The sequence below is a fragment of the Poecilia reticulata genome, chromosome 20 (assembly GCF_904066995.2).
Source record: "Poecilia reticulata chromosome 20, P_reticulata-male-v2, whole genome shotgun sequence".
In the NCBI taxonomy this organism is placed as follows: Eukaryota; Metazoa; Chordata; class Actinopteri; order Cyprinodontiformes; family Poeciliidae; genus Poecilia; species Poecilia reticulata.
In genome coordinates, this window is record NC_088849.1 from 19,049,337 (window position 1) to 19,075,348 (window position 26,012).

At 37.5% G+C, this 26,012-nt stretch overlaps 1 protein-coding gene across 4 annotated transcripts in view; it reads left to right on the forward strand.

Annotated features, from left to right (window-relative positions):
- pou6f2 (POU class 6 homeobox 2) overlaps positions 1 to 26,012 on the forward strand; it is a 96,776-nt gene that overhangs the window by 559 nt on the left and 70,205 nt on the right. For 3 of the 4 annotated variants that reach the window (XM_008396660.2, XM_008396658.3, XM_081601990.1), the window contains exons 2-3: positions 389 to 490; positions 7,507 to 7,694. In XM_008396660.2, coding sequence (XP_008394882.1) covers positions 7,523 to 7,694 — 172 coding nt within the window. In that variant the 5' untranslated portion in view covers positions 389 to 490; positions 7,507 to 7,522. Of the gene's footprint in view, positions 1 to 388; positions 491 to 6,438; positions 6,790 to 7,506; positions 7,695 to 26,012 lie in introns of those variants that run through there. The other variant, XM_008396659.3, reaches the window with a different exon arrangement.

Consider the following 26,012-nt stretch of genomic DNA (forward strand, 5'->3'; position numbering starts at 1 on the left):
TTTACCCATGGCATACAGTTTAAAAGGCAATTTTCACAAATGCTATGGAAGTAAGAAAGTAAACCAGGAAATTATCTTTAAAAGTGTGAAAGCTAAAAATACTATCAAGCTTGGTAGTGGCGGCAACATGCTGTGGTACTGCCTGTGGTTCAAAACCACTTATTCATTATAAGAAAATCTAACTTGTATTATTACAGAGACATTTTTGATACTTACGCATGCATTTTGTGTACGGTATGTTTTGAATTTATTTTAATATTACACGCTGAATACCAAGACACAAAGTCAAATTAACTTCATTGAGTCCAAATGTCCAAACAAGTTCAGAGATTTATTTTTTTAATGTAAGTTGTAATATTCCTTGACGCTACTTTATGCATATTTGCAGACATTCCTGAGGAAGATGTTGAAAGAACCCTTCAGATATTGGTCGACTCGCGCCGCTCCTTTGTCACTCTGCTGACAGCCGTAGTCCAGATGAATGCCAAAGGTATGATTTGCCTCTTCTTTATTGAGATTGTCTCACACCTCCGTCTTGCCTCATCCATCCTCAGGAGAATCCTAATGTACCGATACCGAGGGGGAATATATTTTTTTTTCTGTACAATCTGCTTAGCAATGATTTATTGATTGCTGCTTCCACCCTTACGAAGAATTACCGATCCTTTTTGGGAAATCACATTTTCACACCTTTCATGAGTGTGTATGTGGCACAGGTCTCCAGAGGCAATGAGAGGGGGGGGGAAACTGACTTTGAGGAGCAGCTATGCTTGAATCTCTGCGGTGTCGCCCCTCTGCTGCCAGCGGTTAATGGTTTTCTTCTGTGATTCTCCAACTTTCTTCCCGTTAATCACTATTTTCAGTATTTGGTGAGTAAGTATCACCTGATTTCATATGTATTCATCCCTTCTCCAAACCATGAAAGCACACTGTTCACTCATAATGATCACAGACTAGCCCCTCCAAGGCATAAGCAGCTCATAAACAAAAAAGGAAAATAATAAAAAACAACCCTTGCCCACATAGGAGGAGTCATATTAGTGGACTGAAAGCTTTGATGCTCCAGAATGTCAGCTCCACGGATCGATCTAGCACAAAAACACACACACACACCTGACCAATCAGAGGCGCCTATCTGTTGTGGACCTGCTGGGCACGGCGGTTTACAAGCTTCAAAGAGCTCCTTTTAATACACTGCTTTGATAGCCCTCAGCCTTCACTGGCCCCACCGACTATCCACTGGGGAGCGTTTTAGCTTTAGTGGGGGAGAGAGGCATAGCTGTTGATCATATTAACAAGCCTAAAAAAAATAAAATAAAATAAAACGTATCACCTAAAGTTTTGGGGGTGATTTTCAACATTTAACGTTTAATCTAAGAATGTAAAAAGAGAAATTGAAGCAACTAATTTTAACAATATTTTAAAAAGATGCATCTTTGTGTTTAAGTTTCTGAAATGAATAGTCATAGATTCACATGCATGAAGACGTTTAGTGACATTAGTAAATCTCTGTGCAAGGATCAATTCAAATTTAGCAGGATATAGAGAAACAGTTTGGTTAATAGCCCTAAGGGGGAGACAAACTATCGTCTACCAAATCCCATTAGGCATCAGCATCTAACTCAGTGCAGCGAATTCACATAGATATAAAATAATTGGGCTGTCAAATTTTTGGTTATTATTTGTGTTTGCTATCATAAAAAAAGACAGAATTAAGTTATTTAGATGCATTTTGGATTTTTTTCATTTGTCGTCATTATCTTGTTTTGACATTTTCAGGTGAATTACTGCATGTAGGATGAGACTTCAGAAGAAAAAATCATCAATATGTTTTCTCTTTTTGACATCCACGTAAAATTTTTTGAGCTTTAAATTACTTGCACATAAACGTGGATAAAAAAAATAATGAAAATACTTAAAATACTTTCACTCCAGCAATTAAAGCATTTTACTAATGCCATATTATTATGTCATTGGATGACACTTTGCATGGTAGAGTTATAAAGTGAACATCTGCTTATTATTAGCACATTCCAACAAACAAGATTAAAAAGATATGAAAACATAATTAATTATCTGTGTTTTAGCTGTAATTAGTTAGCCCTGCCAGTTACTGGTCTCTTGATGTACACTAAGATCTAGAGGAGCAAGTGGCTCATGAAAAATTAAAAATTCAGCCACTCAAAAAGTTGTAGTAGGTTACAATATGTCTAATATGACAGTCAGAAAATTAAGAGTGCATCTGTTTATAAGTCCTTTTAAATTGTGAGTGAATTTCAGATTTATGCTGGTTCTCATCATATAAGGGCTCAAGAAGCAGTGGATTATCTTTTCACCTGCTGAGTGTTATATTATTTTAGTCTCATAAGCAAAAAAATAATAATTTTGTTGAAAAAGGAGGATAGAAGGTTTATCTGAATTGGAGAAACTCATTATTTCCAAGTTTAAGAGCAGCTCAACCATCAAATGATAATTAAAACAAAAAACTTCGCTCAAATTCAGCTTCATAACTTTAACTTCTTACTGCAAAATCTTCATGTTGATTTTAATTTTACAGATATTATGATCTCACACAGCAAGATTAAAAAAAAACGTCATTGAAAAAAAAATCACTCAAATAAAATAGCTTTCTTTTATTAATGGAGTTGTGCAGTTTTAAATACAACAGATTATATCTAGAACAGCTATAAAAATATTTTCTTTACATGTTTGGTTTTAAACGAAAATTCCCCATTTAGTTCCTTTCAGCTCGGGGAAGTTGATAAGACCAGCAGCACTTAGCAGAGATATCTGATGACTCTCAGGACCCCACTAACTACTGATTCTGCTGCCTGTGAGGGTTTGAAGAGGGGGGTGTTGAGTGTTTTTTCTTGTTCCTGCAACCTGTTCTAGCGTTGTGGCCACCCTGATCCAACAGAGAGGAAATGAGACAGACCTTGTCCCCCATTATTGCTTAATTGGGACATAGTAACAGTTATACTCAATGAACTGTTTTACATTTTAAACATTGTTTTTTTTTTGTGGTAGGTCAGCAAAGCATAGTGCATAATTGTGATGTGGAAGAAAAATTAGAAGTGGTTTTCAGTTTATTCTCAAATAAAAACAGGAAAGGAATGGGGTGCTTTTGAATGCAGTCTATACCCCTTAATTAAATCACGTACAACCAATTACCTTCAAAAGACACCTAATTAACAGAGTCCGCTTGTGTGTAATATGATCTCGGTATAAATCCAGCTATGCAGTGAGGGGCTCAGAGGTTTATAAAGAAATTTGAGTCATGAGACTTAGAAGAATAAAACTGTGGATAAGTTTAAAGCAGGGTACCATACCAGGCTTTGAGCAATGGCCAATCAATTGTGAAATCAAAGAAAGCGCAACTGCAAACCTACAAAGACAGTTTTTTTAATTACTTTATTTAACCAGGAAATATCCATTGAGATTTAAAAATTTGTTTGCAAGTTGTCCTGGGCACAATAAAATCAACTCAGGACAAAACCTACACAAAAAAATGAACACACTATAAAAACATTAGAGGCCACTAAACTATAAGGAAAACTACAACAAGTCCAATGGCATATTCAATAGAAAGACCTTTTTACATTAAACAGTTGCATTTATATGTTTGACTATTTAAAGTGTTTAGTAACTGTTTTAAATTAGTTCCTTCAAATCTAGCTGATTTTGGAGCAGAAGCAGAGAACCTGCAAGAAGTTTTTCTCCAAATTGTATGAACCCTTGGCACTACTGGCAACAGGAACAGCTTTTGCAAGCAAAACTAATAAGCACCTGTATTTCATCAAACATGCAGGATGTTAGAAATTAAGGGGAAAGACCAAGAATAGCTTTACAAATGAGGATATGTGCACTGACAAAGCAGACCATCCAATAATGAGTTACACTTCTAAGGTTTGTGATGAATCTCAAAGCTTTCTGTGATTAAACACTGTGAGGAGGTTTTTATATGTACTGCGTCTCTATAATCAAGCGGTCAATAAAAGTTGCTAATTTCTTTACCTGAAAAGAGAGACAGGACTTAATTTGGAAGAAAAACTTTTCTTTAACCCTAATGTGTTTTTTACCAGCTGTCTCAGAGAGAATTATTAATTAATGTAGCCATCTACCTACTGAGTGTGGTTCCACTCGACTCTACTCTGAACCAACTTTAAAAAATGACTCTAATTTGTTACAGCTAATTTTATTAGATTTTTATTAGAATTATTAAAATCAGAATTATAACTTGAGCAAAACTAATAAAAAGATTTGAGTAATCTTTTTAAGGTGGTTCAAAGATAATTTTTTTCAGTGCATGTGGTTCAGGTTGTTTTCCTTTACAACTGAATACTGGGTGGAGTCGCCATAGCAGGACGGCCCCGGACTCCAAAAAGTAATGCAACTCAAACACAACACAACTCTACCATAAAACAAAGCGAATGATGCTCCAGGTTAAAAAAAATGTGTTAATTTGTTACCTGTAGTCGAATTATGTGACTTTATTTACATTTGCATAACATGGCAACTTAAAAAATTCACTTGGATAAACTTAATTTGATAACTTGCGATGCGACCAGTTAACACAACGTATTTCACTGTTGTCACTGTTGACTTTTACAAATGGTGGGAATGATTCTTGTAATTTAAACTTTAGACTTTAAACCGATGACTCCAATCCTTAGCCAATGAGTGACCTGCAGTCTTCTGATGTCGTGTTTTCAGCCCAACTCTGTACGCATGTAACCTCAGTGAAGTAGTTTCCATAAAAGGGGATTGGTACCATGTAACCGTTATTAGTGTAAAACAATTATTACCCAGTAAGAGACAAGGTACTGGTGGAAAAAGGGCAATGTGGGCCTCTATCATATGTCATCGTTCCATATGATAGAGATGAGGGCTCACTGCTCATCTCCCAGGGCTCACCGCTCTGGGAGATGAGCGGTGAGCCCTGGGAGATGAATATATGGGCATTGTAACATATGGTAGTGGCTGAGTCATGCTGTGGAAATGTTGCAGACAAATTTCAGATTTTTCAGATATTTATCAACAGAAAAACTGCAAAACCTTAGATAATTTCCCCTTCACTTCACAGTTTTGCAATACTTTTTGTTAGTGTATCACTTTAGCTGTAATGTGACAAAATATGAAAAAAAAGTTTAAAGGGTATGAATACTTTTATGAGGCTCTGTGACTTTAAAAATTGATACCTAATTATATTACACAATCATTCATTGAAACCAGTGATGGAATTCTTTATAATAAACTATTGATGCTTTTTTTATTTATTTTTTACAAAGGTAATAATGTTTACCCATCACCTAAATTTTTAAAACACACACCCAGTTCGATGGCATGATTGCAAATAGGCGAAGCTCATCTTTTGGATGTAATTATGTGCTGTGTAAGATGGTGAGAGATGTGCTGCCCTGTTATCCTGCAGCCTTAGAGGCCAGAGGAAGATTAGAGCTGTGATCTCATTCCCAGCACTTGTTTGGAGTCTGTCAGGAAGAGAAATGCCAGCATTAGAGAGGTACCGCCACACTCCTGATATGATGAAATAAGGAGAAAAGGGGAAAGGGAAAAAGATGGAGGGATGGACAGAAAGGACCATGCCCTTCTCTGAAGTGTCAGTAGCTTGTTTATTCTATTTTTCATTGTAGCTGCTGGGGCAAAGATTCCCATTTTTCCTTTATTCTTTCCCCTCCACCTCCTGACAAAAAAGCACTGCTCATTTTTTATAGGTCTTGCAAACTCTCATGCCCCAGTGAAAATTACATTGTGAAACGGTAGAAATTTCAGGGCCTGCCTGTGCTCTCCGCTGTCCCTCGGAGCTTTCAAACAGTCAACAGACTGTGAAGAATAAATAATAAAAAACTATTGATTATTTTGATGACTGCAAGATTCAATTAGGTATTAATTTTGCCCTCCAGTGGACCTATCAAGCAACTCAAAGGAGAGGCGGTGGGCGGTGGGAGGCGGGGGGGTGGGTCCGAACGCATGCAGAGCGCGGCCAGGCTCAGACAGAGGGGAAAATGTGTTTACGGCGGCAGGCGGAGAGGCGCATCGATGTGCAGCGTCCCACATTTAAGTGCTCCGCAAATGAAGCCCTGATGAGTAGTGACATTGTTACCAGGGATATGAGTATTGACCAGTCGGCTCACGGATTTTAATGACAGCTTAAACTACTTCTATTGATTAACATTTTCATAGATTATCATGTGTCATATCAGAAAGGGCAGATTGCCGTGATGGGCACATTAAAAAGGCCCCTCTGGGCAGCAAGTCATCGACTACCCTGATTGACGCAGAGGATTGTTGATGCACGCAAAGGGTGAGGAGGGGAGGAAATAAGACCCTCACCCTCCTCCTTTTTCTGCGCTTGTATATATATATATATATATATATATATATATATATGTGCTGGTCACCTGTCCTGTGCTTAGACATATTTAGGTTGGAGCTGATTCATAAATAAGAAAGAGGGCCGTGGTTGTGCTGAGCCTCTGAGCCTGAGGTGGGGTGAACGCTGTCTGAGGAGCTTTCTAGTCAGAAGACACAAGGGGGAAGAGACAGACAGAGGGAGGGAGAGGGAAAAGGGAGGAGGTGACATCTTCAGGGGTTTTCTTTGGAAGTTACCTCCGGCTTGAACGCGTGGTTGCAATTCAGACACAGAAAGGTTGAAGAAGCGGCTCCTGGTTGGGTGGGAAGGACATTCTGACCGCCGGGTTGTTCCATGGTGGCTTTGCTTTGCGCTTGCTGAAACCTCGTTTTTCACGTTTTCTTCTGGAGCTTGGCGAGGTAGGAAAAGTTGTTTTTTAGGAAAGTTTTCTTGAAGTGATTCTAAAATTAAGTTTGTAATATTTTAAATGTGCCCTGATTATTTTTCTTTTTTAGTTATTAATGGATCACATTGTTTTCCACTTGACCGATTGATGCTTTTTGTTCAAAAATGAACATAATTGACTTCATGTCTTGCTTAAAGTATATACTGGCTTTTGCATCAGAGCAAGATGTCACCTTTAGTTTAACTTTATGTCCCCTAAACATGTGAAAATTGACGTAATTGATATAAATTTTAGCTCACACACTTCCAGATTCATTTATTTGTCACCTCACTGTAAATAGCTGCCATCTCTGCTTATGGCGAAGACGAGGCACATGTCAGGCAGCGTTGAGCCCTGGGAGATGAATATATGGGCGTTTTAGGTCTGCGGGGCGCGATGGCAAAGCCACGCGATCCGTAACAGCCCTTCACCAGGCAGCAGCCGGCAGGATCAGCGGGGAAGCACCAGTCTCGGATAAAAGAGGGAGCCGAGGAGGGGAGGGAGCAGGAGAGAGAGGGAGAGTGATGAGTGAGCAATAGGAAGGTGAAGCTGGGGTGTAGAGAGAGAGGGAGAGAGAGAGTAGATACATAGAGAAGGAGTCGCTGAGGGTGAGACACTGAAGCAATCTAACCAGGGGCTTTTTCTCTCTTTTTTCCCCCCTCTCCTCCCTGTTTCCCACCTGCGCTCCCAGCTCCCATCAGGATCCGATGATTACAGGGCAGCTGAGCAAGCCGCTGCTCTCCCTGCGCAGCGACATGAGCGCGGCAGAACTCCGGGCGGACGACAAAGCGGCCACCCCAGACAGCGATTTGAACGACGAGCCCCTGCTTCTGCCCTCTGAGGCCACGGACAGAGAGGGCACTCCCAGCAAGCTGTACGGTAAGTCCGCTCCGCACACCTCCGGGTCCACCAATCGGCCGGCTGGGCTCCGACTGAGGTCCGCTCGGAGTGGAAACACAGAGCTGTAGGAGATGGGACAGGTGCAGAGTCAGGCAGAAAACTAAGTGCATGAACGAGCAAGTTGAACTTTCTTAGTGGTTTATTGTAGAAGTGTAGAAACTCTTTTTTTTTTCTTTTACTTAATTGTTCAAGCTGAATGAGGAAGTTTGTGTTGCATTGGCTATACCCAAAATCAAATAAATTTAATTAATGTAGTTTTTGGTGAACGTTTTCAGTGTTTTGTTTTAGTTTTCTATAATTCCTGCTGTGGTTTATTCTTAGTAGCACCAGATCTACATAAAATCTTTAAAAAAGCTGAAATTACTAATTTTACTGATTTTTGCCTTTACAACTCTAATAAAGTTGTGCTTCATTAGATAGCTCCCCCTCAATAAAATACAGGAAGAGTGATAATTACAATTGAAATTTATATCAAGTAGGTTATAATGTAGTGCTGAGTGACATTAATATCTGTCTTAAATAGATGTATTACCTTCATAATGTACCTGAGATTTTAATTGTTATTCTAATATATAATTGTTCTTCTTGCAGATTAAAAATTTCATTAATAAATGCAACATATCTAAATGGCTACTTTGAATATCTCCTAAACAAATTAATAAATAGACAATATATTTAGATATATGACTAATTTTTCATCAGTCGTGTGGAGTGATTCAATCACTGGACCTTGTTATGAATCAATAAACCAAATGAATGAATTAATAATCTGGAAGATTTTCTAATTAGAATTTTTAATTAAAGAAAATGTATTTGAACCCCGAGGCCTATATTTTATGGTTATTTTTATTAGAAATATAACAGGACGACTGAAAATTGATACTGACATGACGTTGCTTCCTGAGTGTATAATTAATGTGCTGCAAAGAACAAATAAATTACTTTTGAATTTATGACTTTACTGACGAATGAGTTTCCCCCCTATAATTAAAAGATTCTAACCGTTCTTGTGTGACATTTTCTTTTATTAATGTGAGATTTTTTTGTGCGAAGCTGTTTAACCAAATATAATCCGAAGCATTTAGAGCTCTTTTTCTTGTCTTTTAATATGTTTTATTGTTATTATTTGTAGTTTTATATGTTACTACATTTGTTAAGTGGATAATGACAACTTTAGAGTATATTTTTATGCAAACTTGGCTTGTTTTATTTCTCCATCAGAAGTTGTGTACATCCCTGCTGCCGTGCTGTGTAAAAGTATATAATGTGTCATTCAGGGGTTTGGCAACCAATTATTTTTGGGGTGGTTATATTGAATTTACACTGCAGTAAACTGTGTGTTTTACTTGTTTGTCAGGATTTAATGAAAGTTGTTAAAAGGACTCACTTGCTGACTCTTTGTGTGTGTGGGTGTGGGTGTGTGTGTGTGTGTGTGTGTGTGTGTGTGTGTGTGTGTGTGTGTGTGTGTGTGTGTGTGTGTGTGTGTGTGTGTGTGTGTGTGTGTGTGTGTGTGTGTGTGAGTTTATGTTGCCTGAGAAGTGGCAGAAAGTATGCCAGAGATTCTTTGGATTGAGTTTGCCATTTGCCAACATTTGAAACAGAAAAATAAACAAAGAATTTGGAGGTAGTGGAGGCAAATATTCCTCTGACTTGCAACTCAGAGTTAAGCTCTCTGTTAAATTTCAGGAATAACCTCGGGCTAGTCCTCTAAACAAGGACAGCACGCTGCAGGATTTGTCTTGAACGCGTTGCAATTTGGCTTAATAAGCATCAAGTCTTTTCTTTCTGCCTGTTCGATCAGTTTTTATCCGACTCCTCTAGCGTTTCTCATTTAGCTTGTTTTGGCTTCTCCTTTCATATACATTGATGCCATCAAACGCTCAACTTTTCATTTACCCTACTTGTATTTATTTCTGCATAACTACTTGTAAAATTTCATGCAGAAACACCTGGAAGTGTTGGGATAAAAGAAATTAAGAACTTTTCCTTGAACAGTTCACTCGGAGATGGACGCTGCCCAGTCTGCATGTTGTTAATCTGAACCATTCCCGTTTCTGCGCGTTTGTGGGATGCTTGTCCCTGCCCAGTGGCAGAGCCTTGGGCTGTGCCAGCAGCTGCTGTGGTTTGGGAGCTGCTGTCCTGATGACTTGTGAAGAATTAACGGGCAAATCGTGTCCTGTGCTGGGGGGATGCACAGGAGGAAAAGAGGGGGCATTGAAAAAGAGACTCTCTGTTTTTAAAAGCTTCAAAACTAGAAGATGCTTGATGTGATACTTTTCCAAGAGAATTTGTTTTCCCTCACGTGAAAAGATTTTTTTTTTTATTAGTTTGGTCAGTGTGAACATTTTTGAAACATTTTTTTTATTTGATGGGTTGCATTAGATGCTATGAGGCTTTCCCAAAACAAATGTTGAATGTTTTAACAAATGTTAAAAACAGAATGATTCTTCAGATGTTCTTTAAACTTAAAATCTATAAAGACATTTTATAAAGCGTGGAATATTTTGGATGATAATATTATTGGTTCTGGTTGAGTTCTATATGTCAACATCTATGTTTGAAATGATGCTTATACGTTTGCACAGCACTGCTTATTTAATAACCATGAATGGCACAAATATGGAAGAAATTATTCTGCAAATTTAATCCAGACTTTACTCTGTTTTCATGGTTCTCTTCATGTGGTTTCAAGCTGAGAAGAAGCCACAATATTTACATTCTTGAAGTTTTCTGGGGTAGGGTGAAGAATTAAGAGATGATGCTATCTTCTGACTCTCCACATTGTTCGCATAAATATATTTTTGCGCTCTGATAGAGTGATCCAGTTTCAGGATTGACAGACGCTCTAACCAGCTCACTGTGTTGTGGACCTTCGGAACAAAGTTCACAAATAGTTTAAAAAAGCTCCTTAAATTTGTTCAAATTTATATCCAATTTTAAAGGTGGTCTCATCTACCACACAATACCTCAACTTTAATCATTAAATTAAAAAAGTACATATTTATTTATATTAGTTTTATGTAATTTCCATCTGTACTGAAAGTCGTTTATTTACATCCAACATAATTAAACTTAAAAGTTAAGCTTCCATTCTTTTTAAAATGTTATGTATTGTTGTAAAACAGCAGTGAGAAAGCAGGAGTTGAGGCAGGCAGTACCGTTACCTCTCTGAAGGGGGCGTAATTGAGCGAATCCCCTTCTGCTTTTCTCCCAACCAAAAAAAAAACCAAGAAAAAACCACTGGATAAAAAATAAAAAAAATCAAGTGCTATGCTTCCTGAGTTTAGGTGACTTTGGAATGAACAGACAACAATTTCTATATCCAAGCTTAAAAATCTATATAAAAGTGAAAAGGTTTTTACAAAACTACTTAAATTAGTGAGTCTTTAACTGGCAATTATGTTGCATTCACCTTATTGATGATTATGCAACTGCTTCCTATTATGGGTTGCAGCTTTAAAATCATATGAAATACAAATTTAGCAGAATGTCACTTTATTAGCATTCTTTATTCCTGTTAATGCCTAAACCAGGGCTTATTGCTGAAAATTTTTTTGACCAAAGCGGTTTTTAATTTGTCAAAAATAAATAGAATTTTCTAAATAGTTAGCAAGCTGATATTTTCAAGTTTATACAGACCAATTCATTAAATTAGAACATTACCGAAAAGCTCATTTATTTCAGCAACTTTATCATGTAAATAAAAAACAAGATCGATTTGGGTTTTTTAGTTATTTTATTATGTTTTAAGAGATGCCTCTCCAATTTACTACCAGAAATAAGCTTCAGGTGAATGGGAACATTTATAATTGAAATCTGCCAGGAATATGAATAAGTTAGGGTTTTACTGTATACATTGACTCTGTAATTATGTGAGAGATTTGCAGAAGAAGGTTCACTGGGTTTCCTTGACATTATCATTAAATCTGTGTGTGGACGCTAAAGTTTTCAGACTTTTTATGAAGTTTTACCCAAAGTCTGATTAAAATGACCCTGCATGTATTTTCCTCTTCGAACCTACCGTAACATTTGTGTCTCACAGAGTTAATGTACACCTTTCACATTAGTGTCTTTACACTGTTCATACAGTAAGGGTTTGTGGCAGTATGAAAAGCAGAAGTCAGCTAGTAGTAAACAATCGCAGCACTCACGTTTGTCTCCAGTATATTGTCAACCTTCCACAGCCTTCACATGCTCACTGCCGTGGTGAAAGGGTCATTCTCCTCCTAAAAGCTTGCCTGTGCAAATAGTCTTCCACTTCAGGTAACAGGGGCTACGAGGCACAACAAACATCCTGCTGCCTTGTATTTATTCCAAGTAGAAGTGGACATTAGGTGGGAAAGCTGTGGTTAGTGGGGCAAGCAATTTTTTTTCTTTTTTTTTGTGAAAGGACAAGATGGTGTTGGATGCCTACAGTTCTGTCTTCTCTTCTCAAGCAAATCTCCCCCCATCAAACATCAACAGACAAGATAATAAGACACTCAGAGCACAATTCTGTATTATATTCAGCAACCAAAGACTCATCTCTTGTCAGTTTGCATTTACTCTCCCAAGGATGTGACGCTTCTATCATCATGCTGTCAAAGAGAGCCAGGCTGGAAAGACAGGAGCACTCATTTCATACACTTACTGTCTGCATGAAATGGTCTGCACTTATACGGATTCTGCCAAAAATGATGGTACATTTTCACAAAGGTCACCTAGAGACTACCCACCACCCCCCATCCCCCTTCCCAAAATGAATCTTCATTGATTTCTGGTATTGGAGGTCATTCAGCTAAAAAAAAAAAAATATGTCCACCACGGAAGGTACAGCTACCCTAATGGAGTTTTATCTTATTTATTTCACTTTTTTCAGCGTAATTAGACTTTATGTACAGATTGTGCACTGGAGCGGTGAAATGTGTTTCAGTTGGGTTATTTAACACACAACTGAATCCTTTAAACATGTGTAGTAGTGTGTGTTCCTTTTTCAGACTCATTTTAAAAATGACTTCAGAAATGTAATCAAATGTTTTTCATTTCATGATGTCAGCATTACTTTTATTTGGAAGGTGAAAACTTTAGTAAAAATTATTATTTGTTTGGTTGTTTGTTTTTGAAGTGGTGTGAGTGTGATATTTTTGATACTTCTAGTACTAAATTTGCCTTTCTGTAAAAAAGAAAAACTGTAAGTTTAAAACATTAACTGCTTAAGAACATGCTTAGTGCTATGCAGGTTGGGTTCCCAGAGTAAGAAAACTTTACGTTTCACATCATAAAAATCACAAAGTGCTCCACAACAGAATTTCAGCAATGGAGTATAAGTAAAAACCAATAACAACAACATAGAAAAACTATAGGAAGGCGCACCAAGTTACTTCTATAGCATGGCTTTGAATTTGCAAATATAAAACTTTAAATAAGAAGCTATATAAAGTGCTGGAGTGGCTAAAAGAGATTAGCACAGCCTGTCCCTTCCCAGCTTGCTGCTGCACACTGTTGGTCAGCTGGTTGAAAGAAGGCTCTGAAAATATTTCTATATTGTGGCAAATAAATAGAGACACAATCAGTTTCAGTTGGAACAAACACATTTTATTTTTGTACAGACAAATATTAAATGATTGATTGAAAAACGATGTGTGTGTGAAATGATGGTGCTGCCTTTAGTGGGAAGATGTATGTCTGCTTTTGGCGTGAAAGGGAAGTTAATTTTGAAACATTTCTTGCTTTTTAATAGGGTAAGTGTGTAGCCTCATGTGTATACTAGGTAGCTGGCCAAAGTTTTAAAAATTTACTGTTTCAAACTACAATTGTGTGTGTTTTATCTTTTTGCATACGTCCAGTGGCTTTTTTGAGATTAGTGACGTGGCTCTATACAAAATTATAAAAGTACAGATATCAAAGTTAAATTATATACGCAAAATTCTATTGCTTTTTCACATGTCATAGCGTATGGATACCCCTTGTGGTGAATGTATATACAAACACTAGAAGAGAATTTATAGCTGAAGTTGGCATCAGATTTATAGTGTATGATTTGATGCTAAATTAAAGTATTTTTAAAAAACATCAGGACAGTTCTTGACCATCTCTGGTTGAAAATCAAATCTACCTATCCAGATAGATTAGCTATCTAGACCAATCATGCATATTTTGAGTGTGTGAGAATGCTGCAGTACCTGGAAAGAACCCAGTCATGTATGGGACATGCAGAAAGACCCCGGGCCAGGATTCATATGCAGTCTTTTTACTCCAAGACAACAATGCCAATACAATACTTGCCCCGCTGTGTAGCTCATAATTAGTTCAATGCATACCGTAAACGTTACAATTTTTATTCAAGGTTGTCATACCATGACAATCTCATACTAGCTCATGCACAGCACATGTCTTACATAAAAGACAATCTTACGTGTAAAAAATTTCTTTCATCTACACGTCAGACATAAAGACACAAACGCGCGCTGCTGGAGGCATGGGTTCTTATTATTTTTGTGTAATCAGCTTAGTGAGCAGGATGCATGGTGGGAAAGGCTGCTTGCTAATGCAAAGAGCCTTGTAATGTTGTGTGGTGAGGTTAAGTAATAAAGAGGCGCAAACCCGGCGCTGAATGGGCCACGCCGAGTAAATAAGAGCGGATAAAGTAGAGCGAGAGGGGGGAACAAGTCTCTCCCCAGGAGGTGGATCTCATTATGGGGATTTCAGCTGCCTGCACACACTTGAAAACAAGCCTAATGCGTGCCTATAAAGCAGGTGTATTACATTTGCTAATGTACCCGCAGTGCCCATGGCTACACCAACACAATCACTGCGTGGTATGGAGGACAGGGAGAGAGGATGAGTACAAAGTGGACTTCTTGTTTTCATAACAAACAACAGCAAAGGTCATCTGGCTCCACGGATGCTTGCTTATGCAGAAATGACTTTGAGAAAACACACAAAACTTCAAAATAATTGACAAGATAGTTCAACCCATTGCTTGTGTGATTACTTTTTTTGTACGTCTTGAATAGAAAGAAGAACATTACAGGTTCTATAGACAGCTGGGGAGAAAATAGATTGAATTTCCCTATGCATTTACTTCAGCTATGTACTTTCTTTAAGTTGAAGAATCATTTTGAAAAAAAGAAATAAAGTAAATGTATGTGTAGCACATGCACCATAAGCAATATCACCATGCCTTTCATGTAGAGCTAACAAAGAGGGATCCCGTCGACTGGCATGGACACGGTTGGTGTTGTTGAGATGTAATTGAAGCTGCAAGGGTCACATTTTCAGAATAGAAATTACAGTCTTGTCTTTGACTTGTGTGGCGTGAACCAGGAGATGCATCCCACAGCCCTCGTGTCCTTCACAAGCCTTTATTATTTATAACGTTCCCTCTTTGAGCAATGACCAGTACTAATGCATAACCTTCTGTCCTTCTGGCTGATTCGCTTCCTTTGAAACCAAAGATTGAGGCAGGAGAGGTGGAGGATGAGGCGGGGGTGTGGGCAGGAGAAAGTGGGGAGGGGTGGTGTTGTATAGGGCAGTGAAGATCCAGGCTATCGAGAAGTTATTATGTTTTTTCCCTTTATATCTCAGGATGTGGAATAACACTGTGATGCTTCTTTTCTCTTGAATAGAGTTATAGGCTTCAAAGCAACACTATTTCCTGCCGTTCCTCCTTCCATTATTAGCTTGCTCCTCTAGAATAATGTGACGGGATTGGTGGAAGAGGTTGGTGTGCTTTAGCCTCCACCGTTACCAACACATGAGCATACAGTCAGAGCTATTACAATACTTTTCATGAATCAAAGTTTTTAGTAATCATTTGGTACTAGAGTGATCCATTGTTGGATCTCAATGTTAGAAGGAACAACTGAGAACGGGGAGGGAGAGGCAAAGTGGGACATTGGTCGCTGGATAGCCTGGAGGTTCAGGCTGATGTGTTGAGCATGACATGTGGGTGTCTGGCCCCCCACCTACCCACACACGACCACAAACGTTGCGCTGCTGGCCTCACGCCCCACCGGCTACTGCTAAATGTCCTGCAGTTGACCAGACACAACTCGGCAACCTTTTAATCCAATATACATTTAAATTTGTATTACAAGAATAATATTGCACTTTTTATTTTCCAAGAGGTGCACAATGCTTTGAAAGCAAAGTATTTGTAATGTTGTGAAACACCAAGATAATAATGATCGCAATTTTCCAGTCTTCACCCCCTTTTTTTTTTTTTTTAAACTGTCACTCTCTGTAAACTTCAGCATATTGCTCAGTATAATCAGATGTGGGGATCAAGCACAGGGAAACTACATCCAACTGGTCAAGTATATTATTCCAATGCAAAGAAAAAACAATTGGCCCTTTAAAAAATCATTCCTTTGGTTTGTGATTTTGCACCTATTGATGTTTAAATGTTTTTCTGTCTGTTTTAAAAAAATGTAAATATTACAAAAGGAATGTCTAAACATAATGTATTTTGTTACATTATATAGAGTACAAGTATTAAAATACATAAAGCATAAAGTATAAAGAAAAAACATATACATTTAAACAATATTCAGTATAAATGTGTGAATTAAAATGTTATAATAAAAATGAAGTGTTATATAAATTTAGTTTATTAATATAAAATATTCAAAATTTTAATATAAACTATATAACAACTAACATATCAAACATAAATATATATATATATTGTAAACAAGCAAATCTAAATGCCAAAGTTTTATAAATCAACATATAAATTATAAACAAACAAAAAATGTGATAACAAATAAGTCATATATGTTATGACATTCTGATATAATATAAACATATAAATATATGTAATAAAAAATAATATAAGTCCACAATATAATACAAAATATAACAAAATATGTTTATGGGGAACAGTTTTACTGATAAAGTATGAAGAAAAAGTTATAAATTTAAACTATATTCAGTATAAATGTGTGAATTCAAATTTGATTATATTAAAAATGAAATGTTACATACATCATGAGTATAATATAAAATATTAAAATGTTAAATATAAATACTATTCAAACTAACATATAAGAGGAAACTATTATATTTCCTACTATACGTTACAGGAAAAATGTTAAATAACAGCTTGTTAAAATCTCAGCATTTTTAGACGGTAAAGAACTTAGATGATTAAAAATAATTTATGTTAAACTTTCTTGAGAGAAAAGTTCAAAACTTCAACTGTCTTGCACTTTAGGTTTGAGAAATAGTCTCAGCTGTAGTCATATGAGCTGCAGTACTGCAGACGAGGAAGTGCTGAATGACACAGAGAGAGACGGAGGCCTTTTTTCATCACTTGGTGGTCGGCAGCAGAATCCTATTTACAGCAAATATCATTTAAGTAATTTAGAGGGAGGATCGACAGTGAAGCGGGCATCTCCTAAAAGGCTTACAGCTCTCTAAAGCTAGTCTTCATCACGGCGCCCCACCTTCTCTGATGGCTGTAAAAGGATGAGGGATAATTTGGATTATTATTTACCTCTTTCATCCCTGAGCTAATCAGGTTGACATTGCTTTGGGAACGAGGCAGACGCTTGGTGGCAGATGTGCTCATGGGCAAAGTGTCCAAAGTCCCCTGTGAGGAGGAATTCCTAAGCCCTCTTTTCCCCTTCTCCTCCTCTATCTTCCTCTCTCCATCATGCCATCCCTCCTTCTTGACCTTTGAATTTGGCATTGCCTCTTCTCACCTACTTACCTCCCTCTGGTCCCTCTTGTGCTTGTGCTGCTTCCAGCTCCACTCCAACATGAAGGGAGAGACAGGTAAGAGCTGAAGCAGAGTACCCTCCTGTCCGAGAGCCTTTAGGTGTTGACCTGTGTCTATGAGGGAGAGCTGGAGTGCTTGCATGTAGATTTCCTACTGATTCATCAGAAACTTGCAGGACATTGTTTTCTTTTGCTTTACATTCAAAATATTTAACCATCAGAGATGCATATAATTCATATCATCCACTTTTCCCCTCTCCTGTCCTTCCTCTTCCCCTTCTGTCCTCCTGAGTCTGTCCTCCACTGGTTGAGGCTTAATGATCACCTCAGAAATAGTCACAGAACTGCTGAAGTATAAAATCCTTTTTGTTCAGCATACTCCATGGCACCATCTCCTGTGTAATTCCCTAACTCTGTAATTCCACTTTGAGCCAGAATAATGAATGAGATAGATTTTTCCTCCCCCTGTAACGTCTACGCCCTTGCACGGTGAGGAATCAGGTTTTAATGTCGAAGGCCGGTGGGAGATCGCTGTGGCCTGCTCTCCCTCTTGGCCCTGCGTTGCACTCTTAATTAAGGAAATGACAGCTCTCCTAGCACCAGCAGTAGCGCTAATGTAGGTAATAGTGTTACAGGCAGACACTCAAAAGTCAGTCTCTGGTGATTTTCTATCCCCAGAATCACTATTGACCTATCCCAAGCAGCCTCTCCACCTCAGCCTCTAAACAGAGTATTACTTAGGTCCACAGGGAGCCATCTGACTAAGAGCACCTGGAGTTATTGGCAGCAGATTATGCTCTGTGTTATTGTTAAGGGCTTTGGTGGGGGTAATGAAACAGAGCTAAATCACAGGTGATTTGGGCTCTCTTGCATTCTACAAGGAGTTAAGTAAATCACTTTAAAGCTTGCACTTCATACTTTCTTCTGCTTGTGTTTAACAGTAGGTTGTGGTTTGCCTGGGAGACATGAATGGCAGTGAAATTGCCCGTCTCTCTCAGCTCTCTGTAATTCCAAATCTTTTTTTTTTCCAAGTGGTATTAGCAAAATCAATTTTTCAACATTCTGGGACAGTAGGTTGGGCGTATTGATGGAATTAAACTTTGTATGTGGTGCGGTTGTACTCCATCGGAGGGCATCATTTACTCCAGCAGCTTCAGCAGCTCACAGATACCTGTCAAACATAAACGGTCAGAACCAGAGTTCCCAAAACAGCAGATCGAGATCCAGAGCTGATCCCAATTCACAATTTTACAATTTTGAAGCCTCAATGTGGGGATATAAGTGGTCATCTTTTATTTAATGTTACAGCAAAATATTGATGCTTTGCAACTATGTCACTAAGCATGCTTTAGCATGATGATGGATGTCTGAAGTGAGGAACAGGAATATTTAACAGTGACTGTGATTGTTTGTGCCATTGTTTGTGCCAATGGCTTTTACCTGATCAAGTCAAATTTGACCAACACCTGGTTGGTGTTCACAGACAGCAGTTGGAAATATCTAGCTTAGAAATCGGCCCATATTTTCTCCTTCCTGACGTGTTTGTTGACTTGATCAAATTGACTTTGCCTGGATTTACTCTTTCATTGGATGCAACTTAAAATCGTAAAAAAGATGCTTACCAGTTTTATTTGTAGGTTACATGATGATGGGGCATTTTCTCCATGCTTGCGAATGATTAAACATGCACCATCTCCAAAATGCAATATTATAAAGCGTCTTACTACTTACTCATCCTTACAAATGAAGTACATGATCATTGACCTTCTTACCTTTGGTGCCAGCCCTCAAATGCATCCAATTCTACCAGTCCTTACGATTTCTGCAGCTATTTATCGTTGTCTTCTTTCCTCATCAAAAAATATGAAATAAAATGACCAGTTTTGTTTGTGCAGTCTACTGCGCAGCCATTGTTGACAATTGTTACTGTGAAATCAACGAAATATCAACTGTTTGACACGCTTTACAGGAGTTAACGCTTTCTGAAGAGCATGACATTATCTGCAAAAAGTCAATAGTGAAAAGATGCAATGTTGAATACTGCAATGATGATTTTAACTACAATTAAGCCATATTTTGACCACAATTTTTTTCAATATAATGTTCTCATTTTAACTGTAGTTTTTGGAATATTTTATTTTACCAGCAAAGACAGGAAAACCTGGTTGACATAGCAGTCTGAGTCATGTTGAATGGGTTTTTGCGTGAAACAATAGAAGGAATGTTGGGAAAGCTATATTTCAGTCAAACTGTGGGTGAAGGGGGACAATAATTTGTTAAATAAGGGGGATAGGTCCCCTTCACACCTAATTATTGTGATGCCTATTCTTGATCTGAGCTTTAGAATCTCGGTCAGTTAAATCTGTATCATGTGCGTGGATCAGCATTGGAAAACCACTTTTATATAAAGATTGTGCACAGATGGCCTTTGAAATATAATACCCTGCCATTTTTTAAATTCAATCGCTGTAAGTTTGGGTTTTTGCATATTGTAGCTACGATTGCTATTCGAAATCTTGTGCAGTTCCAATATTGCTCAAAAAGTTTTGATGTATACAAATAAGAAGTCTTAAAATATAATTGAATCTAAAATATATTCATACAAAAGATAACTTAAGATATATTATATACATTTTTAAATGTACAGTTGAACCTCTTAATATGAATGCAGCTGAATACAATTTTCTTCAAATACAAGGGATGAGCTTGAATGTTCAGGATGTCGTTATCAAGTGCAAATTTGTCTTTGTTGTGCCGCTGCTCCAGGTGTTCTTCCTGTGTGGTTCCTCCTGCTTCTCCTGCAGCTGGGATGCAAAACAAGTGATGACAAAGGTGCTCACCTCCAGAGTTATTAAAGAGATGTGCACAATATTCAAAAGCTAACAAAGTTTGAGTGCACAGAGTCACCCAAGCATTGCTGTTTCATGCAGTGTTACTCCAAAACTTTATCAGACTTTGGGAGTGCTGTGGTGGCGCAGGGGTGAAGCACAACCCACATATGCAGGCCTTAGTCCTCGTTGCGGCCGTCACTGGTTCAAGTCCCGGCCTGATGACCTTTGCCGCATGTCTTTCCCCTCTCTCATTACTCACTTTACTTTCTAGACACACTCAAATAAAAGCTGCTAGAGCCGATAAAGCCTTAAAAAAGAAAATAAACGTTATGAAACTTTTAATACTTTGAAGGGCAGATTCAAGCAAGTGCTGGGTTTTTGACCTACTGCAGAATGCTTTAAGATGGAGAACACCACAATGAATTAAATTAAGTCGTCATGAAAGTTTTGACTTTCCTAAAATTTAAACAGATTTTGAAAAAAGGTATTTTTTTCTTCAAGATTTTCTAGAATTAAATTTGTAGTCAAAGATTCCATTTTGATATAAGATATAAAACACGCACGCACACGCGCGCACACACACACACACACACACACACACACACACACACACACACACACACACACACACGCACGCACACACTCATCATTCACTTTATTAGGTACATCTTGCTAGCAGGTGGACTTTATTTTGCTTTCTGATCTGCCATAATTCTTTTTGGCAGAAATTCAACAAGGTGTCAGAAGCAATCCATGAGAGATTTTGGACCATTTTGACGTGATATGATCACACAGACGCTACAGATCTGTTAGCTTCACAACCTCGAAGAGAATCTTCCTTTTCACTACATCTCAAAGGTGATCCGACTGTGGAAGCCATCAGAATACAGTGATTTCATTGTGTTGTTCCAAGTAACCGGTTTGACTTGATCTGAGCTTTGTAGCATTGTGCTATAAGAAAATGGGTGCACTGTGGTCATAAAGGAATGGATGTGGTCAGGAATGTGTTTAAATGATCAAGCATTGGGATTATTGGGTCTAAAATGTATTAAGAAAGTATCCACCAAACCATACCACCATCGCCACCATGACCCATTCATGTGTTCATTTTTTTCAATGTTGATTTGTCTAATTTTGGTGAGCTTATAAAAATTGTAGCCTCAGTTTCTTGTACTTAACAGCTGCGAGTGGCACCTGGCTTGGTCTTCTGCTGCTGTATCCCATCTGCTTCAGAATGTAACATGTATCGTGTTCAGAAACTGCTGCTCACTTGATATTTTCTCTTGTGTTTATCTGAAATATCTCTAAATCAAAAGCACTTTACACTTTTAATGTTGAAATCATAATTTCATGTGGCCCGTTTTTGCTTTGTGTTAACCTGTAATTATTTCACTCAGCAAACAATTAGTAATGTAATTAAATTTGATTCTTTAATCCTTTTGAAATTTTAGCATTAGTTTTATGGATTACATTTCAAAAGAGAGAGACAGAAGAGAGAGAGGGGGAAAAAAAAATGACCGACAGCATCTTAATAGCCAAACTCATGCACTCAGCCAGACATTTTCAAAAGGCCCATTATAAAAATGGGGGCCGGCTGTTCAGTGTGAATAGCTCGAATCGTTACCAGGGCTCTCTCTCATACATTTGACAACTTACATAATGCATTTCCACTAAAATAGCTTAAGTGTTAAAGCTTCTTTTATGGACAAAAATTGATTCATAAATGCACCGAGGCGAAAGCTAACGCGAACACAAAGCTTTCAATAACACCATTTCATACAGACTGTCAATGTACGAAGCCGCTGCATTAGACGAGGTGGCATGCTGATTGCTTTATGAAATCCAGGCTAATTGTTTTGTGCTGCAGTCCTTGGGGCACCGTGCATTAAGACAGGCCGAATGAAGTCAAATAAATATAGCTCTTTGCACCCCCCTTTTCACACACACACACACACGCACACAGATCGCAGAGACCTTCTGCCCTGCGCTGCATTGAAAGTCACTCTCCAGTGGCCACTTTGGTGATCAATGCAAGCGAATTTATTTGGTGGTGGATATTGGCAATACTTCAGTGACATAAGTCACATCAAATTGGACCCCGTGCTCTGCAATAAATATAATTAGTTCCCTTACATAAAGGAGTATTCTTGATGGAAATGTCATGTCGCTGTCAGCGGGAGTTTAGATTGACAGCAAGAGAACGACCGTTTTCGACTAGTCAAGGCCAGGACGTACGTTTGTAGGCTAAATGGTCTTTAAATCTTCAATGCAAACCTTCTGTCTAGGAGCACTTTGGGTGTTTAAACAGAACCTGCGCAGGAAGTTAAAAAAATAACACATTGAATGTTCTGCTTGAATGTGTTTCCCCTGTTTTTACTATCGTTTGACCTCTTCTTTCATCTCCCCTCACATCAATATGTCCATTCATTCCATTTTATCCACAGTGTGACCTGTGTACAATCACAGATTCAAAGAAATTTCTTTTAAGCAAAGGTTTGATCAAGAAATATGCTTTCCAGCCCCTTTTGAGCGCAACATTAATCTCCAACTAGAAATACATTAAAGAATCATTCATGCGGTTATTTTTTAAGAAATGAAAAGCTTAACACGCACAAAGATTCTAGTGATAAAAGAGGAATTGAAGACTGACTCCCTGGGTGTTTCTGCAGTCAGCTATTAAAGAAATTACACAAATCCTATGAGGGAATCTGTGCATGAGTATTTATTTATTATCGATTTTTGTCTCCTGTGATAAACATGTTAACGTTACAGATATTTGTGAAGAGATGAAGCCTTCTAAGTTATTGTGAGATGATGTGATGAAAGGCATCAGGCAATCGTTATTCGGTAGGTCTCCCACTCTGCTTATCAGATAAAATACATTATTAATGAGCAATATCTTAACGAAAGTCATCAGCCTTACTGTTTGGAGCTTATTGATCATTTTATTTTGTCATGTTCTTTTATCATAAGCTGAATTCCCTCATTTGGCTAATTGATTTTGCTCTGATGGTAATCTGATTCCTCACCGCCTTTAAAGTCACTCAGTAGGGCTGCTTGGTTTTCTGTTTTTATCACAGTGTGGCGGCTGCATATTTAAGCATTTTTAATATGATTTGAAAGTTGATTTACTGTACAAAAACATAAGGGAGGGATAAATAAAATCTTAGAAAACGTAATAAAATCCACTCTCATAGCATTGCATTTTAGCTTTTCGGTTTTGGCTTAAATGAATTAATTTTTTTTTTTTTTCAAAGTACAGCAACATTTCTGTGAAATGCTATTTGTCCCATTACACACTTTTCCTGTTTGTGCTTTTTCTGTCACATCTAAATGTGACAGAACAAATTTTAATACTGGCAAAGACAGCCTGAATAAACAAGGACAGTTTGTGAACTAGTTTTAACAGAAAAAACAATACAAAGTCGCCTCCGATGTCCACCGGACTTTCTGGTGCGACATGTCAGTTGTTTTGTCTTTTGTATTTCAAATTTTTTCATCATCTCATCACATTAAAAAGCCTGAATGCTAATTTTTGTGCTCATTTGTCCTCGGGAATACCCCACAATAGAATATGGTTATTAGAAACAGGAAAATCAAGATTGTCTTTGGAGCCATCCTGATAATCGGAACGTCGGAAGGGGAAAATCGGGTCAAAAATCATCATAACTGTCTTGCTGTGTGAACCAGACAAAAGTATTGAATCATAAATACTGACCTCAATGGTGTGTGGTGCTTTAGATGTTGCTCTGCGTTCTTTTGTGACCTCCAGGATGAGTTGTCGATGCGCTCCTGGAGTAATTTAGACCGACGACTCCAAGGAAAGGTCAGCCCCCTTCAGGTTTCCTCCATTTGTGGATAATGGTTTTCAATGTGATTTGGTAGAGTCACAGAGGCTTTGAAACCCTTTCCACACTGATGAATGCCAGCCACTTTGTTTCTCATCCATTTTTTATGTCTCAAGATCATTGTATTTTATTAATCTATAGTTAAATTAAACCAATAAATATGGTTAATTGCAGTTATTGTTTTTAATAACTACAAGAGCAAATATGTTTTCAAATTGACCGAGATTGGTCTGAATAAATAAATGAAAATTGAATTTTGTATTTACTTAGGTTATCTTTGTCTGATATTTATACTCATTCGACAATCTGAAACATTTAAGTGCAACAAAAAAAACATTTTCAAAAAAATGTTTTCTATCTTTTACTTGTTTAAAGTCTGATATGTTCACATTGATCCTAATTCCAGATACTGAGTGTGCAGGGTGGAGCCATGCAGGCACAAAGTTATCTGTAATGGGTGAAATAATTGGTGAAAAGAGACTGGCTTGTCAAAACAGCAGCAGCGTTGCGAGGCTGATAAGCGGGAGGATGCGGCCCTTTATCGAGAAGCAGGGCCATCAAGCCAGAGGTAGAAACCAGCTAGAAAAACCAGGCTTCCCCCTTGGGCTTTCACATCAGCCATCAAATGCGCAAGGTTCATTTGGTAGGTCACATCATTCACCAATTATTTGGATTTTATGCAAAGATGAAATGATTTTAGTTGGCGGAAGGGGGGCTTAAGATGTACCATGTAAATATATTTGACATGCAACAAGGACTCTTGAAAAGAAAGTTTTTTGTGAAGAGCTTGAAACCACTGGACGGCCTGTAAAAAAAAAAGAAAGACACAATTGTGATTTTCCTTTTACTTGATCCTACAGTTGAAACGTAATAAGATTTTTTAAATTCACTGCCATCTTTGTGTGGCTTACAGTTTTGTGGATATTAAATGCATTTATACATGTTTGGGTGACTTTTTTCTGTAAATATATTTAATTCTGGGCAGTAGTCTTGTGGTGTACAAAACTTTGACACACATCAAAGTTTTGCACGATGATCATCTTTTTGCTTTTGGATTAAGACTGTTGTAATTCCTGTGAATATGCTTTATTGTTGTAAATAATAGGAATTCAAGGGTTGCAAATTACAATCCAAAGAGTGAAGGAATGTTTTTTATAGAGCACAACCAAAAGTTTTACTTTACCTTATGTTTTTTATTAACCACTATATAACATGTTTTCAAACATCCCCCAAAATTGAGGTGTGGAAGGTATTCCATTTTTGATAAAATATCATGGTTATTGTTTATAAAGAAAATAAATTTAAATCTGAATATATATGTACGGCTCTAGGAAATGCGTTGTATTATTTTTCTGAACTTTTAGGTTTTCCAAAATTCCACTTTTGCTGTTATTTTTCTGAATTCCACTTTTTTCATTCTAACCAAATTTGTTCACCCAAAAATGTGTAATTATAGAGTGAATGAAAAAAATTCAGCAAATCAATACCCAAATAGACGCACCTTCAATGTTATCCAATTTTCACAAAATGTCATCTTCCTAAAATAATGGCCCAAGTAATTTTTTTTTTCCAGAAGTGATTTTGGTGACAAAATATAAGAGTGCTCTGGTTCAGCAGAAAATTGAAAGATTTTATAAGCATTTTCCTATCAAACATCATGTGCAAAACAAAGAATTATGTTTTTCATGTTTTACAAAAGAAAATTGTCTTTATAGAAATACTTTAGAGTTGAACTTGACACCAAAATATTTCCCACAAAGAAACTTGGAAACAATAAACCCTTGTGCAACTGTCCACTTCCATAATGATCATTTTATTTTTTTTTTTAAACTGTCTTAGAAATCTTAATTGAAGTAAATATGTCAGTGTTTCTGTGTTTAGGTGTCATGTCCCTGCAACTCTCTGTTTGCACTACT